This window comes from Mycteria americana, chromosome 1 (assembly GCF_035582795.1).
Source record: "Mycteria americana isolate JAX WOST 10 ecotype Jacksonville Zoo and Gardens chromosome 1, USCA_MyAme_1.0, whole genome shotgun sequence".
Classification (NCBI taxonomy): Eukaryota; Metazoa; Chordata; class Aves; order Ciconiiformes; family Ciconiidae; genus Mycteria; species Mycteria americana.
Window position 1 is genome coordinate 38,033,624 of NC_134365.1, and position 18,457 is coordinate 38,052,080.

The window sequence follows — 18,457 nt, forward strand, 5'->3', positions numbered from 1 at the left end:
AGGGTGGTAGAACAGACACAATCCAGAGCTCATGTTTCTGAGCTCTGACTGCTCCCAGGCTGAATTTTCTCCTCGTTGGATGACCATGTCTCACCACCAGTGCAGGAGAGGCCATGTGTAGAACCACAACCAGGAAAAGTACAGTGCTTTTGTAGCATTTTTAACTAAACCAGAGTGATAAAGGCACATAGCTGTCCAGTTGGCCCAAAATATTTTGGAACCACCAGCAATTGCTCTCTTGCAAAAGTCTTTTGTTCTCCATCACCAAAGTGCTGCATTTATATATTTGAATATTTATTGCCTTTTACATGCTCCACTACTTCAGGATTATTGCTTAATTAAACTTCAATTTACATTTTCTTAATGTTATTTAGGATGAATGTATCCCTGTCTTCATTTATAATTTAGTTTTGTTTTATTTGTATTTGGGGGCTTGTGTTAGTAATTGTTTTCTCCCCCTTCAAGTTTCCTTTACTCTTCTGAGGCAAATTGTTCACTTTTGATCTGTTTCACTTTGGAGTCTGCCATTGCAAAAACCTCATCATGAGTCACCAGGTGGTTAAAATGTGTTATTTCTCATGGAAGAGAAAAGTGGATATTCATTGATTCTGTGTGTCTCTGCAGTAAGCAAAGGTGACACCGCCTTTCCAGAACAGGTTCCAGTGTTCTTGGAGGCTGAAGATCACACCTTTTAAGGCTTGAGTAGCTAGGATTTATGCCTATCTCACGCTATTGAGAACTGGTCCTTAGCCCGTGGCTGACAAAGAGGCAGCTAGCTGATAAGTAATTCTTTCATTTATGCAGTGACATTAGTCTCAGCTGGATTCATTCATTCAGTTCAAGGACAAGGAGCATTTGCAGAGGAAGTCTATGGGAGATCAATAAATCTTTTCCAAGAGCAATGCAAGATTGCACCTCAAGAGATTTTCTTGTGGAGGTTGTGGTCTGCCTCTTTGGAGGATTTTATGACCAGGTCGGACAGACGTCTCTCAGAGGTGATTAAGGTGAAGTCAAAGGGTGAGATTGTAGACTTAAGTGATCTCTGAAGAGTCCTTCAAGCCCTCTGTTTTTCTTTTTTTGTGGTAGCTGGTGGAGGCTCCTTAGATCCCAAACACCTCTGATGCTTAGATGCCTAGATAATTTTATGGATACACAGAAAACCAAGCTCGTTATATTATTAGGGTGCTTTGCGCCATTATTATCTGATAAAAATACATTAATAGTTCTGGGCACAGGTGCCCAGCTCTTCCACAGAGTGCTGTAGTCATGAAGCCCCAGAAGCTGGCCTCTTCCCCTTCTCTCGTTTCACCCCACAAATGTCTCCTGTGCTCTGGGCTGCACTGTAGCTCCACTTTGACAGGAGCACAGTGTTCCCATGCCAAACACCTTCTCGTCTGGCTGGCAGGAAACTCTCCTGCTTGTGGGCTTGACCCCCATGGCTGAGATGGGTCTGGAAGGCAGGTGTGTCAGACCAGAGCTCAAAAAGTTTTGCTCTGCTCTGAGAACTGGGAACTAGAAAATAATAACCATTTCTATTTGTGATATTTACCTGACGGTAGTCTTGATTTGTAGTTGATATTCATATGTCCTTCACACAGATCTCCCTTCCCTCCTTCACTGCGTAGTCAGAAAAAGCACGCTGGTTCTGACTGTGCTTGGCCTTGCCAGAGGCTTGTCCTGTTGCTTGTGTTTGGGAATGTGAGTCTCATCGTATCATTAGAGTAATGAACCAGTTTTCAAATCCCCTGATTTCTATTTCTGCTTGGCAGCTAATTGCATTATTAGGACAAGTCATGTAATATCAGCACTTCAGTTTTCTTAGCTGAGAAATGGGTAATACCTCACCGGGCGCTGAGGTAGGGCTAATTACAGTTCTTGAAAATCAGAGTAATGAAAAGAGGGCCTCCAACAGAAGTGCCGTGAGAGGGGAGCCACAACCAGCTTTCTGCAATGTTAGTATTGCCAGTGGTTCTCGCAGCAACCAGCTTGTAGCCTGGATGGCCGTTCTGCCCCGAGGCTCCCTTCAGCAAATGCAGCGGAGGCAAAGCAATGCTTTCTCTTCCCTCTGCATGGGAAGCAGCAGAGCTGCAAATTCTTTCTGCCTGGATGCAGAAAGATTGCTCTGTATTCATTCCTTCTTTCCTACGTACCCAAACACTCACGCTCTGCATACACACAAGCAGCTATGAAATTTGGCTCCTCATTTCAAAGCAGCACGCAAATACATAACTTTATTACCTATCTCCTTTAAACCAAATCGGTGCTGAGAAAGAAAAACAAGCCTTTTGAAATAACATGGAAAGCACATGAATTTACCACTTGGCAGTAGTTTGGATTTTCAATAAAGGGGCTTTCATGGAAACTGGGACTGGCTTACCGGGAAGGTATTGGAAATACACACACCTCATTCCAGCATGTATAGCTTGTAACTGCTTCAGGATAGAGGTGACCTGCTAGTACTTAGTACTGATCATGCTCCTAGTAGGGCAGCTGGGATGGCTCAACACATGGCCGTACAGCCACACTCTCTGTACCTGCTCTGCCATGTCCGTGCTGCCTACTGGGACCAGTTCCTGGCTCATGTATCCTGTGAGCCATGTGTAGGAACTGCGTGGAAGAGTTGTAGTTGGCACAGACCACAAGCACATCGGAGAGTGTGATAACTACTGTGTGGTAGCTGCCTGCCAGTGCTCAAGACTGTGCCCCATCCTGGTTTAGCTCACTACTTTAAACAGAGCTATTGCATCTGGACAGGCAGCACACTGCTGGAAGAAGCTGCTGGACCCACCTGGGAGGCCAGCCAGTGCATTTCTCGGGTCTGATTTGAGTTCAGCGATGACTGAACCTGGTCCAGGGCCAGTCTCTGGAACTGGCTGGAAGAGGCAGGTCTGCAACACAAGGCATTAGCCAGGAAAGGCTCTAATGCAGAAGGCAGGTCCTGGTGCTGCATCACCACTTCCCTCCAGCTTCCCACATCCAGCACACAGGCTGGAGAGGAGCTGTGCCACAGCAGCACACAGCAGTGCTGCTGAGGCGGGAGTGTTGAAAGATGTAACCAAAGCGCCTTTGGACCTTCCTCCCTCAGCCCCACTCCATAGAAAATCCACCTGTGCACACACATACAGGCTCAAAACCACCCAAACCTACACCTCTGTGTACAGAGACGCAGAGACAGGCTTGTCGGGGGAAGGTCGGCTGAGCTGGAGACTCACAAGGTGCCGCTAGCTCTAACAGCAGCTGCTTTGTTGGAAGATCGAGAACTGCAGATACGGTCAGGCTCCTTCCAGTTAGTTCTGGAGAGCTGCTTAGTTTAGGCAGGTGGAGAAAGGTCTTGCACTAAAACCGGTGTCTGTGGACTCTGCAGAACAGCAGTGTGGCACTATGGTGCAGAAGTGAGGGTATGTAGCGGTGGCGTCTCCAAGATGTGGTATGCACTGGAAAGGGAGAGGAGAATTGTGGTTGCTCTGCAGATCCTCGCTGTGTGAGCAGCTCCCAGGCTTAGCACGTCCCTGCCATGGACTCCAGTTCTTAACTAGTAACCAGGAATACTACTTCTTGATTCATGCAGTCCCAGTTTAACAGAAACATAAAAATAAATTTCAAGTCCCATACTCCACTAGAGAAAGCGTAATGCCTTGAACTGATTTTCAGCTAGAGTTTGGGTTCAGTGTGACTCATTAGATTATAAATTATACAACTTGTCAGCAGTCTTCCCCACCAGCTCCACGACAGTCGGTGGCATCTCATCAGGGACACCGTTCCAGCCTTCAGCCATTCTGCTAGGGAATAGGATTTTACTTCCCGCAGGAGTTTCACTTTGCTGCTCCCACAGTAAATACCACAATCCAAATGGGCTTCCTTCATGCAAGCGGTGGTGGGCTGTTCTCATTCTGCAGAAACTCCCAAGGAGCTGAGCTTCACCGCATCCAAAATCTTGTGTTCCCCAGCACACTAGTGGTGCTGAGCCAGTGGGATCTCCCATAAATGCAGGTGTGGGAACAGGTTTTCCCCCTTAGTTTACTACACTGGCATTTCCTAGTGAAGTACAGCACTTCTGTGTGGTAAACAGAAGTCTTGCTGCTGGCATGCTCAGCTTATGCTTAGTTCTTGGTACCAAAATGCTAATTACTAGACACCAGTTGTTCTTCTAAGAAACGTAAGTCAACACACATTTTGCATCTACGAATAAATGCTGATTGCTAGAAATAGCCATACCAAAGAGCACAAATAAACACCAGGAACTCTGTTTACAGTTAGCATGTTTTTATGTAAGTAATTACTTTAAATGTGTGCTCTTAAATACCACATTTTGTGGTGCAAATGGCTTTTCGGCTATTGGAATCAGCTCCTGTTTCTCATTTCCAAATTTTTGAATATCCATTTCAGTGCCACTGGACAGTGTTTCTCATGTAGTCTGCTAAGATTTCCCCTAGATATTGTTAATTGCAGCATTCTTTCTTGACTGATGTAAAAAGCATTACTGAAATTCTGGGTTGTTTCTAACAGTGTCATTTACACAGAAAACACATTGAGTAAAAAATTGAGATATTACTTATTTTGGAAAACAATTTATCCTTTTATCCCATCACTACCCCACTTGAAGCCACATAATCTTTCTGACCGACATAGAAGATAATGCATCCTTGTTATAAGACATTAGGAATTGATGCTTTTATTAAGCTGACTTTGTTTTGCCCACTTCGGAAGAATTTTGGCGGACTGCTATAAAATCATTTGGGAATATACATGTTTGTTACTTACACACTGTAAAACATAAGGCCTTTCTTCTACTTTGCCATTAAGAGAGTTATAGCTGGACATTTGATTAAGAAAACTCATTAGAGAAGCTTGGTGATTGGAATATTATATCTGATATGAACATTCAAATAAAGAGAATGAATCTGTATTTGAAACTGATGGCAAACATCTCTCCTTGGTTCCCTGGATTTATGTACTGATATTGTGGTTTTGTGAGCTGTCTAGGTCAGCAAGTGGCACAGGGTTTGACTTAGGCAGATTTGTGCCTTCTTATATTTAAAGATGTTACTTAAATTGTGTGGTTTTAATGAGAGGGAGAAGGACTTTTAGATCTTATTTTTCTAATAGGCTAAAATGAGAAGATACTGGCTAGGGACATGTGATGGTAAGGAGTCAAAGTAAATTGAGTAAACTGACTGAATACTATTTTAGACCATCATATGAAAGGGAATTTAAAATACTTTCTTCTGTTTGCAGGAATAGACAATCTCTATGAGAGGGCTCTTCACATCCGCAAACTCCTCCTTACTTTGCCCAGGTCGGTCCTTATAGTGATGAGATACCTCTTCGCCTTCCTCAACCAGTAAGTGCTTTATCATTCCCCAAGGTACTGTATCTTTATCTGCCGTCCTCTGCTGGTATTGAAGTTCTTTGGGTTTACTCATAGTCTATGTAGAATTTACATTTAAGGTCCATTTAACACAAAAGATGATCTTCTAATTGGCAATGAAAATAGAAGGAAAACACCAGTTCTCATTCAAATTAGAATTCCATTTGTCCAAGACTGAGCAAGGTTGTAATAAGACAGATTAAAGTGTTGTCTGAAATGGGGAGTGCAGGCTACAGCATTAAAGCTGATAACAAAATAAGCTGATAAGAAAAATAACAAATACAAACTGTAACTACATTAAAAATAATTTACGTAATTTAAAAGTAGACATTTTTTTCCTTATGTCAAGCTGATTTTAATCTCCTGACAGGAAAAATAAACAGTATACTCAAGCAGCACAGGCACTACAAGCTACTTATTTGATGCTAGGCACTGCCAGGGTAAGACTTGCGTTGCCGCTTGTATTTTCTGGTAATAGGGCTACCAGTATAGAGAACATACATCCCCTGTGTATGCTTTGATATAAAGTAGCTTGGTTCTCACATTGCAAAACGCAGGCATCTGCTGGAAGAAGGGTTGTGTGAGAAAGGGAAAGGGGTGTTTGTGTCTTCATCATCCCAGAAAAACTTCTTCATTCTCAAAGAGAAAATAAAAGACAGGTTGGGCAATTGCATTGTTTTTCTTCCTCCGGTCCTTCACAGCCCTCTCCGGTTTTGCTGACCCTAGTATTTTCACTGCAAATTTTGCTTCTTGTGCACTTTGCCCTGATTCTAGCTTTTCTCTTTCTGCTGCCATATTGTCTGTTTCCTGTTATATCTGTTTTCATATTGCCTTTTTCCTCTTTTTTTTCTAAATTTGTCCTCTGCTGATTCATTCTGTCTTTGTGACCTTCCCCATTTCATCCATCCTGTCTGTTCCTATAGAAACAGGATCTTTGCAGCCAGGTTATGTGTGCGTGCCTGTATTCACAGCTGTTCCCTTTTCCTTTCTTCTAGTAATTTCTGAACCACTTTCAAGCAATATTTAAAAGGGGGCCAGAGATCTAAAGTTTTATGGAAATAACCATTCATTGAAAACATGAATTCATCCCTCTATGGTGACTGTCGTGGTTTAGCCCCAGCCAGCAGCTAAGCACCACGCAGCCGCTCGCTCACTCCCCCTCGGTGGGATGGGGGAGAGAATCGGAAGAGCAAAAGTAAGAAAACTTGAGGGTTGAGATAAAAACAGTTTAATAGGGAAAGCAAAAGCCGCGCACGCAAGCAAAGCAAAGCAAGGAATTAATTCACTACTTCCCAGGGTCAGGCAGGTGTTCAGCCATCTCCAGGAAAGCAGGGCTCCATCACGCGTAACGGTTACTTGGGAAGACAAACGCCATCACTCCAATGTCCCCCCTTCCTTCTTCTTCCCCAGCTTATATATACTGAGCATGACGTCATGTGGTATGGAATAGCCCTTTGGTCAGTTTGGATCAACTATCCTGGCTGTGTCCCCTCCCAGCTTCTTCTGCACCTGGCAGAGCACGGGAAGCTGAAAAGTCCTTGACTAGTACAGCAGCAACTAAAACATCTCTGTATTATCAACACTGTCCTCAGCACAAATCCAAAACATAGCCCCATACCAGCCGCTACGAAGAAAATTAACTCTGTCTCAGCTGAAACCAGGACAGTGACACTGTGTAAATATCTCATAGACTTATATTGCAGCTTCTCCTCTACTTAGACATACAGATTGACTAGAGTTATACGAGGTTGTACTTGTTATGTGGTCACATTAGCTACATCTGTGCTCTCCACAGGAATGCAATTCAGAAAGCAGGCTAAATCTCATATGCCTCCAAACTGCTCCTGGTGCATCCACAGGAAAAACGTTCCCATAGTTTGACTTTCTGGAAATCCAGTTCTGGTTTTTGCATATGCAGTTAGGCCTGCCTGGCCACATGAAGTCATCAGACCTCATGGCTTGACCTCATCTGGTCTAGCATCCTGCTCAAAGCTTCTAAAGTTAGATCAAGTTGCTCAAGGCTTTGTCTTGACTTCATGAGCACCAAGTGGAAGGGGAATAATCAATTCGCTTGACCTGCTGGCTTTGCTTTTCCTAATACAGACGCATATGTAACTAGCCTTCATCGCTGGAAGACGCACTGCTCAATCACGTCCAACTTCTTGTCCAAGAAGTGGTTTTCCCAGTGCTTTTCCTTGGGAGCTGATATCTAACAGTCAGCTCCAGACTGTAATAATACATGGGATTATTTCATCCCACTGGCAGGACTTTGCATTCATCCTTGTTGAACTTGATGAAATCCCTGTTCATCCATTCCTCCATCTTGTCAAGGTCCTTCTAAATGGTAACCCTGCCCTTTAGCATATCTGCTGTCCCCCACAGTGTGGCATCATCTGTAAGTTGGCTGAGTGTGCGCTTCATCCTGTTGTCTGGGCCATTCATGAAGATGTTGAACAGTATCAGCCCCCATATTGAGCCCTGAGGAGCACCACATGTTACCAGCCACCAGCAGAACTTCACATTTCACGATTATATTTTGCACATTCTTGCACACATATAAAGGCTGAACCACCTTATAAATTAGTAGACCAAGATGTCTCCAATTAATACACAGGATATGGTAACAAATCATGGCATAAGAAAGAGGACAGCATGATTAATTTTACAAGCTAGTTATGGAGTCATTTAGAAGGTTTGCCTCTTCAGTTTGTATTGTCTGTACATGTACACTCCATAAAATTCCCTTTCTAAAGGGAATATGATGTTGTATTTAAACACAACTAGACATACTAATTCGTATGCTGCTTCAGAGTGCAGAACAACACTGAGGTAAAGGGCATCCCAGTGCTTCAGGTTCTGTTTGGCCCTGCACAGCCAGTATATCCACTAGAAATGCCAATGCTTTTAAACACTTGAATAAAGAGCAACTTTTCATTTAAAATCAGAATTGAAAACGAGTAATGTTGAATTCTCTGGAGGAAAGGAGACCTTGCAAAAGTTGGTTAATAAGAACAATCAAAGCCTTTTGTTTGGTTACTTCTAAAATGAAACCCCTGTGGGAGTTTGTGGGCAGAAGGCAAGGTGCTCAGGGATTTTAGGTCGTATGGTAAAAATGAAACCAGAAGTCACAAGAGCCTTTGCAAGATCCAGGAACTTAGCTACCTCCGGAAAACAATTCGGTCTGCCTAAGTTATATAGCCAGTTGATGGGCGAGATGCATCAGGGTTTGATGAGAAATGATAAGCATGATCCTTTTTGGATCCAGTTCACTTGAGCCTCCAAGGGTAAGCACTGATGAAATAGAAGCAGCAGCAGTCGATGCATTCTACATTAGCCCATTAAGTCTGTGTACACTAAACACAATAGTGTAGGAACACATACATCTACATGCATATATGTGCTATAAACTTACTTTATAATGTGTATAGCCTATTGAAGAAATCCCCTTTTTTTGTTTGTTGCGTTATGTGGGATTAAGTGTCAAGGAAAACTGGAAATCTCTAAGTTGTGATGGAAAATAAAGTTTCTCCAGTTTTCAGGATAAGGTTAGTAACAGTGGAAAAGTCAATTTTTCTTGATTTTTCTATTATAACAGCCTTTCACAGTACAGTGATGAAAACATGATGGATCCATACAACCTGGCTATTTGTTTTGGGCCAACCCTGATGCCTGTTCCAGACATACAAGACCAGGTGTCTTGTCAGGCACACGTGAATGAGATAATCAAAACTATCATCATCCATCATGAGGCTATTTTTCCGGATGCTAAAGAACTTGATGGCCCAGTGTATGAAAAATGCATGGCTGGAGATGACTACTGGTAAGTCAGAATATTACTCTTCTATCTCCTTAACAAAATCATTAGACTGGTTGTCTGGATAACTCCTCTGATACAGAATGACTTTTGCACACAAATAGAAGTATGAAGATAAATGAGAAGAGCATTTAGGTTCACATAGGAAAATGTTAGCTGTAAAAAACATGAAGCAAAGGCAATTACGATGAGGTTCCCTACAACATTTTGTGGAGGAAGCTACCCTTGTGTTCAGCCAGACGCAGCCAGAATTCCAGGTGTACTATGCAGAGCACACAGCCAGAAACTGCCTTTCTGATTGTGAAGCATCTTAAGAAATTTCAGTTTATGATACTTTCCCCCTGCTCCTTTCCTCTCTTAGCAACACACACACCCTTTTCATAAATGAAAGGATTCAAAGGTTCTGGGAACTTCTTAATAACTGAAAATGTTGTTTGAAGGAGAGGTGTGTAGACTTCTTCAGGAATTGTGTATTCATAGCATGTCATGAGAACTATGTTGCACATAACTTTATAACTTTATAAGAATAACTTTAAATAATGTCATGGGGGTGGCATATTTTTGATATGTGTGGAAGATATCAGTTACCCCCAGTGGACTGGGGAAGAAAGGGACTGGGGTTTAATGCCCACCGAAGCATCCTTTTCATGCTGTGGTTTCCCTCTCTGCGCAACCTTTTCTCTCCCTTCAGTGACAGCCCATACAGCGAACATGGTACATTAGAGGAAGTGGACCAGGACGCTAGTACAGAGCCCCATACCAGTGAAGACGGTATGTCTGTTACATTACTGTGCCTTTGATAGGAATAAGTTTTACAGGTGTTTCATGCGGGAGACCTTCTTCCTTTCCTAATCGTGTCTTATTTGAAAGAAGAGGATTTTAGTCCTGGTGGTCTGTAGCAAAGCCAGCTTCTTTAATCTCTGTTTGTGTGCTTTTTCACTCTGCTTCATCTGTGTTTGACCAGCTGTTTCCTTGTTCTCTCTTGATTTGTCCAGTCACAGGAAGGGCAAGAGAGAAAATATTTCAGTCAGCACATATTATTTTCTGATATAAAGTTACATTTTTAGTGACTCTCTATCTTTTGTCTGCAAAAGCTAAACTTACCAAAAGCGTGTCTTTAAATATTTCAACTACGGGATATTTGCCATTCATTGGGCTCTATTTTGATATGAATTTAAAAGCTGTTCGATCTAAAGCATTTATAACTACTGAAAAACATGTGTGTACCCCCCACAGTGAAACTTCTGAACAATAGTCATTTGCTATAAATACTAATCACATTTACAGTTCTGGGTACAATAGATATCCATGAAAAATTTGATGCATCTCTGTTATATCAATTCTTTTTAGCCAGGTTTCCTAAAGGTGTATTTGACATACTTTGGTTGGACCGTCCTTCAGATGTCCCTCCCAGTAACTTCTGCCCAGTTTCAAGCAAATGTAACAGATGGAAAGAGGTGTCAAAACTGTTAAATAACTACCATTTTCCTGACAATTAGTAGCCAGTTAGAGGTGAAGGATTAAGAATAACCGTCCCTGTAGAGAAGAGCTGCAGTGTGAGCTCACCGCATAGCTGGCCAGTAGGCAACCCGGACAGAGCAACCAGCACACGTGCACTAGCACCAGCACCAGCAGAAACAAAAGCTGCCCCTCGTCCATCTCAGAGGATGTGTGGAAGGAGGAAGAGGAAGAGAAAGAGAGGGGGAAAGGGGAGGAAAAGAGCTACAGCAGAGAAGGAAATTTTTTTTTTTAAAAAGGATGTCATAAGGGATACAGGTTAGGAGCTGGGACAATTGCCATAGGGAAGGGGAACAGGAAAGTGTATCTGTAGAAAACCTGACTACACTGGTCCCATTGCACACAGGACAATGTAAACAATAGTTCCACTCTAGCTGTACCCGTCTGCTTTGTCACGTAGACAAGCTGTCAGTGACAGATTGCCTGTCTCTTCCCCTTTGCTGCAGTGAGGAGGGGCAGGCAGAGTCTATCAGTGCAGCTGTTTGAAGAGGAGGGACAGTTGGGTGGGCAGGCATCACAGAAGGGGGAAAAAACTGAGGAGAGGAGAGAAGTCAATGTTATTCTTCTGCCTGGGGTGTATACCCATGCCTGCACCCGCGGTAGGGAATACTGACAGTTTTACAAGACAGCCTGTACGTGGGTTCCTCTTGACGAGCTCTGTAGAGCTAAACCCACCGTCTTTATATAACACGGCTCCGCTAAATGGTGTGAACAAACTTATAATTGCACTTTATTTTTCCAAGACAGTATAGCTATACTTTATAACAGCTCCTTCTTCCATTGGAGGTATGAGGCAAGAGTGGAAGCTGAAGAAGTCTGTCTGTCTCATATTTAGAGCACAAGTGAAATGCAGGCGACACACCAGTTCAATATATTGGGACCAACTTTGGGGTCCTGTGACCAAACTGAGGGATAAAGGCCCGAGTGGGCATGGAAAAGAAGTGCAGCTTTTCAGCAGTAATCAAAAGCTGGTACTTCAAAACCATGCCTAGGGAGGATTAAAACATCAGCAGGATCCAGAGGAGCAGGACCATGGCATCGCATAGTGCATCACCTGTGCCTCAATAATCATGGTCTCTGCCCCAACACTGTGTTGTTATAATAACAGTTTTACATTCCTCTTCTGGTGCTACCTGGGTTACGACTGTGTCATTGGTGGAGACAAACCCTGAAGAGAGTAGCCCTCAACAGGGCAGAGTTCTGTTAAAAGAATTAACTGCTCAAGACATGGCTTTTTGTTCACCAGATTGGCCAGCAATTTAATTCTTGTTGCCCCATCGCACCTTTTTAATCAATTCAGTGCTGAAAGGAAGCAGACATTTGTGTTTACAGCAAAATAATTCTTAGCACAAAAATATTCGTAATCTAGGGAAATACTGCTGCAAAGATAAAGATTAACAAGCCTGAATTACGTACAAAACAGCGTTGGCCTTCAGTTCTCAGCCTGCAAAGTCTAACCCGTTTTTTTTCCATGGATACAGCTTTCCATTATAATAGCACATTTTTCTAATGTAGGTTACAGGCTTTAAATTAAATCCATTCACCATCTCTTTGCACATACATTCATGTGTTTGTCCTTTGGACAATTTCTTTTCTAAAATGTTCTTGGTACCAAATATGAGAGTAGGTGAGAATTTTTCAGTTTGCACATTGAACTTCATGAGAGTCACTGATTGACCTATGGTGGACAAAAAAAAAAGTTTCCACTAAAGAGTCTGGAGTCCTTTGGGGGTTTAATGTGATTGATTCATTGATTATAAGCTGGATGCATCACTGCCAGATATATGTGTATATGTGGAGAGAGAGAAAGGGAGGCGCAGCATTGCTGCTGTATTCATCAGACACATGGTTCATACCTATTTCCCTCTGTTAGGAGATGGAAGAAGCAGATTCTATAAATGTAATTTTTTTTAATGTTGAAAATCTGATTAGTTTTACTGTAGAATGTTGTACACATACAAAAGACCAAGCAGCTAACCCCGTAGGAATTACAGGGTTATTGAAACGTAATCCAGAGGCTATGATCAAAAGCAAAGGGATTTATTTTTCTACTTTACTTATTGTTGTTATAAGAATTACTTGCTGTATAAAGTTAAACTACAAGTGAATCTCTCTGTGCCTACTAGAATAAACCCATCTGTAGGGACTGGCTTAGTAGCACTAGGAATGTTTAATTACAATTAAGAAAACAAGACTTTTTAAAAATTAAAAAATAAATTTAGTCTGCAGAGGTAGAATCTGGTAGCTTGGGGAAAAGAAGGCTGGAACTTATAATTGAGCATATAAATACTTCATAACTGCTTAATTTTAAGCATATAAATTGTCTTTTTTTCCTAAAGTTACTGGTGTTAATGTATTTCTGTTGGTCACTGGAAAGGGAAGAGGGAAGGAGATGCATTTTACTGTAGTGTTCTCAGTCTTTTTTAAATGTGCAGGAATTATCCCTATTAAGGAAAACACATAAGTTTCTTCTTTCTCCTAAATCTGGAAATGAAATTTAATTTGTGAAGTTCAGAACATTTGTACTCAAGCTGAGGCACAAAAAAAATCTATCTGTAATTTTGCTGCAGAAGAACCTTTACCTGAAAGTGCTTCTGCAGTAAAGTTGCAAAGGGTATTGTTCACGTTTTGCTGAAGCAGTTTTTAGCGTATTTCCTTTACCTTCAGTTTGCTGGAGATTTTTTATTCTTGTTGGAGGCATATGGAAAAGGGTGACTAGATTTGTTTTCAAAGGAAGTAAGGGAGAGTTTCCTGAGGAAGTTAGACAGATGGGTTTCTCCTGGGAAAACATACATACAAGTGATACCATACTGTTCATAGATATCTCATAAACATAGGGTAAAAATTGAGATGGTAGTTCTGCTGGAAACAAAAATTACAGGGACACGTAAGGCTGTAAGTTACTGTTGTGTCCCCAACACATAGTAATTTTCCTGCTTTTCAGTAGCGCATGCTGTGATCAACATTTTGCCAAATTCTTTTCTGTCAACACCTTGCAACATTTCTTTGCTTTTGCTGTTCCCCAGTCAGAGAACTGCTGTCCTGAGGACAGGACTTTGAAATTGCAAAGCCGCTGTTCTCTGAAGGAGTGCAGAAGAGGATAAACACACTGGGAGACAGCGTCTTCCCAGGGAGTTCAAGGACGTACTCTATTCCCGACAGCCAGGGTACATCTGGGAGAACTGAGGAAGAGCAGAGCAGAGCCAGAGCAACCTCCCCCCGCCCCAAAAAAAAGCGCAGGGGATGGTCTCCCCTCTTTTCCTTAGCTCTTGTGCCCTGAGGCATAGAGGGCAGTGCAGTGCCACTTCAGTGCCGTCACCTCTGTAGGGAGGTTAGTACTACATCTGGCACTCTGATCCCAAAATTAAAATTAGCACTTATGTTTCCTCTGCCCTTTCTGCTCTCCCAAGCTGTTGGATCTGGACAGCTCTACTTGGCATCAAACCGTGATTTTTAAGCGCACTGCAACATAATGTGTCATCAAATGGTGGTAGTAATCATACAAACTTTGGGGGTCATGATTAAAAAAGTGAGAACAGAGCTGGATGATTAACAGAGCTTTTCCCACAGTTCTTCAGTTTGTCCTAATTTTTCACTTCCATATCATTGCCTGAATCACTAGAGATGATAGCTGGTGAGATCCTATATGTCATCAAATACTTCTTGCTGTTGTAGGCGAATGCCCCCAGGTATGGACAGAGCAATGCAATTACATTTCCCTCCAAGCTGTCCATTTTACTCTTAGACATTCAGTACCACACAGAATTTGAGTTACAGATTCCAGATTTAGCTCTCATCACCTTTGCTTTTCTGGAAATGCTTGTCTGTCATTCAGTAACCTTGATATTAAATGGCTTAGCTTTTCAAAATGCATTTCTTTCTAGGAGGAACTGTCATGGTACTTTGGTTTTAACTATTAAGGCTTGACCTGTAACAAGGTGAATTACTATTTAAGTACAGTCTCAGTACTGTTTGCTATAGGAAAGTTCTCTCCATGTAAAAGCAACATTCAAGCAAAGAAAAAACCTGTCTGAACTTATTTTTGGTTCTATTAAGAAAACTGTATGAGATCTACTGGGCACTCCTCCCTGAGGAGGCAGGATTTGTTACCAGGCAATCTAACGAACATGTCTCAAAAGTCACATCCATTATTGGTACATTACCAGTTCGTACAGCTGGTTCCAGTGAGGCAACTTCCTTCAGACCTCTGGGAATGTATGTGAGTCTTGCAGGCAATGGAAGGATACAAAAAACAGATGCCCACCATGCACCACACTTAGATTAGTGTAATTCCACTGAGGGAGATAGAACTATTTCTAGTTTAGTCCATTAATTAGTAAATAAAAAGCCCTGTATACTCAAATGTGGGATTCGATATGGTCTGTTGAAATTAGCAGAGGAACAGGAAATCCCATAGCTAATCAGTGTAGGGGTTTATCAATCAATCCAGTACCCATGACCATTATCAGTTAACTTCAGAGAACATCAAAGGAAAATATGTACAGGAAATTTGGGATTTTCTCACTTACTGTAAAGGTTTTTTTGTTTGGTTGGGGGTTTTTTTTGCATTTTGAAGTATTACCCATTAGTGAGTGGCTGGCTTGCTGAAACCTGGGAGCTTTTGCTTCTAAATTCTTGACCCACTCTTCCATAACTCGTAACTTACCTGCATTCTGCGAACAGCATGTCCATACAAACGTCTGCTCCTTTTCAATCCTACCCAATCCCAGTAATACCTTCTTATAATGAATTCCACAAGCAACGTGCATGATACGTGTAAAAACGCCGTTCTTTTGTCAGTGTTACGTTATTGCCATGCGATTTAACATTGCCCTCTGAAACACGATGGACAGTAAACAGGCATGTTTAGTTTTATTTGTTTTCATTTGGCAATAGTGTCTTTCCATGCCTATAGTCACTTTGTCACGTCTGTACGTTCTGTTAGAGATGCACTGTGGATAGAGTATCTAGAAATGAAACACTATTGTATATTACAATATATCACTAATAATACACCAGCATTAAAGTTTCTCCAGTTTTCCAGAATATTTCTTTCTATGTCATCTTTGCATTTTCTTTGCTTAAAAGCATAAAACCAAGAAACCTATCACCCCCCACCCACCCACCAGGGAATGCCTGCCAGCGAGCCATCCAGTAGCAATGCATTTTCAGGAATTAATACTGTTATTGCTAGATTCTTATTTGCATTTATCTAATCGAAGTCATTTCTGCCAGCATACATTACTTTTGCATTTGTAAGAGTGAATTCCCCATACCACTGTATGCCCTCTCTGGAAAGTTCCTGGGTTTGTAACTCCTAAACACCCTGCAGTTCGTCACTGATGGGAGGTCTTAGCGTGACTGCAGAAGCAGCAAGCCACAAGACAGCCTTCCACAGGCTGGGCAAGTTATTAAAAAAACCAGCTGCAAACTATAACCTCAATAAAGGTGCTATCATTATGTTTTCATGCTGCAGGATGAAGTTAATTTTAAAAAGACATTCCTGTGCAAAGTGTTGTCATAAAGGGACAGTGGCTTTCATTACCAGCCTGGTTCTTTGGGGAATTACAACCTCAGCGATTTTAATTTGCACCAGACAGAAAGTTGCTATGCTAGTCATTAGCCCAGATGTTAATTTCCATCTAAATATTGCTCTAATTATGTAAAGAAGTTTGTCATTTCGAGGACTCTGAGTTACTGGAGTCAACAAAGTGTGTGATTTTTAAACCTGTATTTTGCAGGTTTTTCTTCATGTTTTGAGACTGTGGTGACAAATTTTAATCTGTTTGAGCTCAGGTGCTTTTGGTTTTGTGCAGAAGAAACTAGAGGTTGTTAAAATCACAGCTGTTTCACTGATGTCTGGGCACAGCTCTGAAGATAGGTGCAGGCAGACATTCAGCAGGGGCCCTTCACTGACATCAGTAGGTTTCCGACCCAAGCATAGGTTACAGGATGGAGTCCATTACCAGTGTAAGGCTGAATGTACCAGCATACTGATGGAAGATTAGCCAGGACTGCTGTTACCAATGTTTGACTTCAGAAAATACCAGCCTCCCCTGCAGAAACCAGAGGAACTCGGGATGTTGGAGCAGGCAGAGCTGCCTTAGGCAACTTCAGGCCACACAGGGACCGCCCCTGCGGAGAAGTCGTCCTTAGGTGGTCTGGAGCTGTTTGCCTCACTCAAAAAGCGTGTTAAGGAAGCAGATTAAAGTCTAAGCTTCGATGTTGTGTAAAACACTAGGTTTTCACTAGGTCTGCACACTCATCACGTAAAGGAAATCTCATAGCCCAATTAGGCAGAGCATCCCTACTCATGCACAGGGAAATCCTGTCTTCTTTCCTTTGCCACTGCGGATGTTAAAGGCACTCCGGTTTTCTTTTCCTTTATCACACTGCTTCCTCAGACCTCTGATTATTCATCTGGGTTTGTTCATCTTCTTTTCGGAGGTCTTCTTTGCCTGGCCTCCATCCCACTTTCCAGCCATGAAGGAGCCCTCGCAGCAGGAGGCAGAGGCCTCTCTCCCAGCAGCAGCTATTGTAACATTTGAGATGTGGTTATTTTTTCTGCAGCTTGCGAAGCAACCCAGATGTTTCACACTTGGGGCACAGATTGATTACGTTTCTTTGTCAGGGACATATTATAACTACTGCCTGAAGTCTGCCTTAGCTGACCTGATTTCTGTCAGCTGTGCTCAATAAGAATGAGCACTGAGAAAATGCAATAAATGGGTTTTATGAAACCAAAATGAGCTGGTAAGCTGGTATGGAATCTGATATCCGTTCTTCTTCCCTCCCTACACAGAGTGCGAGCCCATAGAAGCTATAGCCAAGTTTGACTACGTTGGAAGATCTGCACGAGAACTCTCTTTCAAGAAAGGAGCTTCCCTTCTGCTCTATCACCGAGCATCTGAAGACTGGTGGGAAGGAAGGCACAACGGAATTGATGGCCTTGTCCCTCACCAGTACATAGTGGTGCAGGATATGTAAGCAGTGTCTGGTGTGACTAGGTTCTTGGTGGGGTGTAAAAACATGCCGAAGCAATTCACAAAGTGATTTCCAAATGGGACAGTGGTTTGAAGGCTCAGATAAATTAAGCATTAGCCTTCTATGCAGGATGCCTCTGCCTTCATTGCCCTGAATTGACAGCTCTTAATCAAAAGCTACTACTAGGCCAAGCTACTTTGTTTATGGATATGTTCCCAGTACATTAAAAGATGGATGCTGCTGTACCTATTTTAATTTGACTATCTCTTTGTAGCAATTGCTGACATTTAACTTCAGGATAGCAAGGGCTGGAGAAATGCAGCCCTGAACTCTTCTTCTACAGTATTAAGCATGTGCTTTGCCAAGGACGACAAAGTTCTTGTTTACAGAAAGGTTACAGTCAAAATGTAAAGAGCTCAGTAAACAGAAGGATTATAAGCAATGTTTGGAGATACGGAGGGGCTGCAGTGCATTATAACGTGCCTGCTTTTCTTAAGGGGATTAAAATCTGGGAGTGCCAAGATGCTCTCTGTCACACCTAACTCACTGACTTCTCATCTCACTATGTGTGTTGTGTTCAGGGATGATACTTTCTCAGATACACTGAGCCAAAAAGCAGACAGTGAGGCCAGCAGCGGACCCATAACTGAGGACAAGTCATCATCAAAGGACATGAACTCTCCCACTGACCGTCACTCTGACGTGTATTTAGGAAGGTAAGCTTGAGCATAACCCATTTTCAGTAGTACTGCTCACGGCTCAGGTAACACACC

General features: G+C 42.3%; 1 protein-coding gene across 2 annotated transcripts in view; it reads left to right on the forward strand.

Annotated features, from left to right (window-relative positions):
* SRGAP1 (SLIT-ROBO Rho GTPase activating protein 1) overlaps positions 1–18,457 on the forward strand; it is a 153,663-nt gene that overhangs the window by 129,912 nt on the left and 5,294 nt on the right. For both annotated transcript variants that reach the window (XM_075494847.1, XM_075494841.1), the window contains 5 exons: positions 5,236–5,341; positions 8,964–9,188; positions 9,874–9,953; positions 17,503–17,683; positions 18,266–18,400. In XM_075494847.1, the coding sequence (XP_075350962.1) occupies positions 5,236–5,341; positions 8,964–9,188; positions 9,874–9,953; positions 17,503–17,683; positions 18,266–18,400 (727 nt within the window). The remainder of the gene's footprint in view (positions 1–5,235; positions 5,342–8,963; positions 9,189–9,873; positions 9,954–17,502; positions 17,684–18,265; positions 18,401–18,457) is intronic.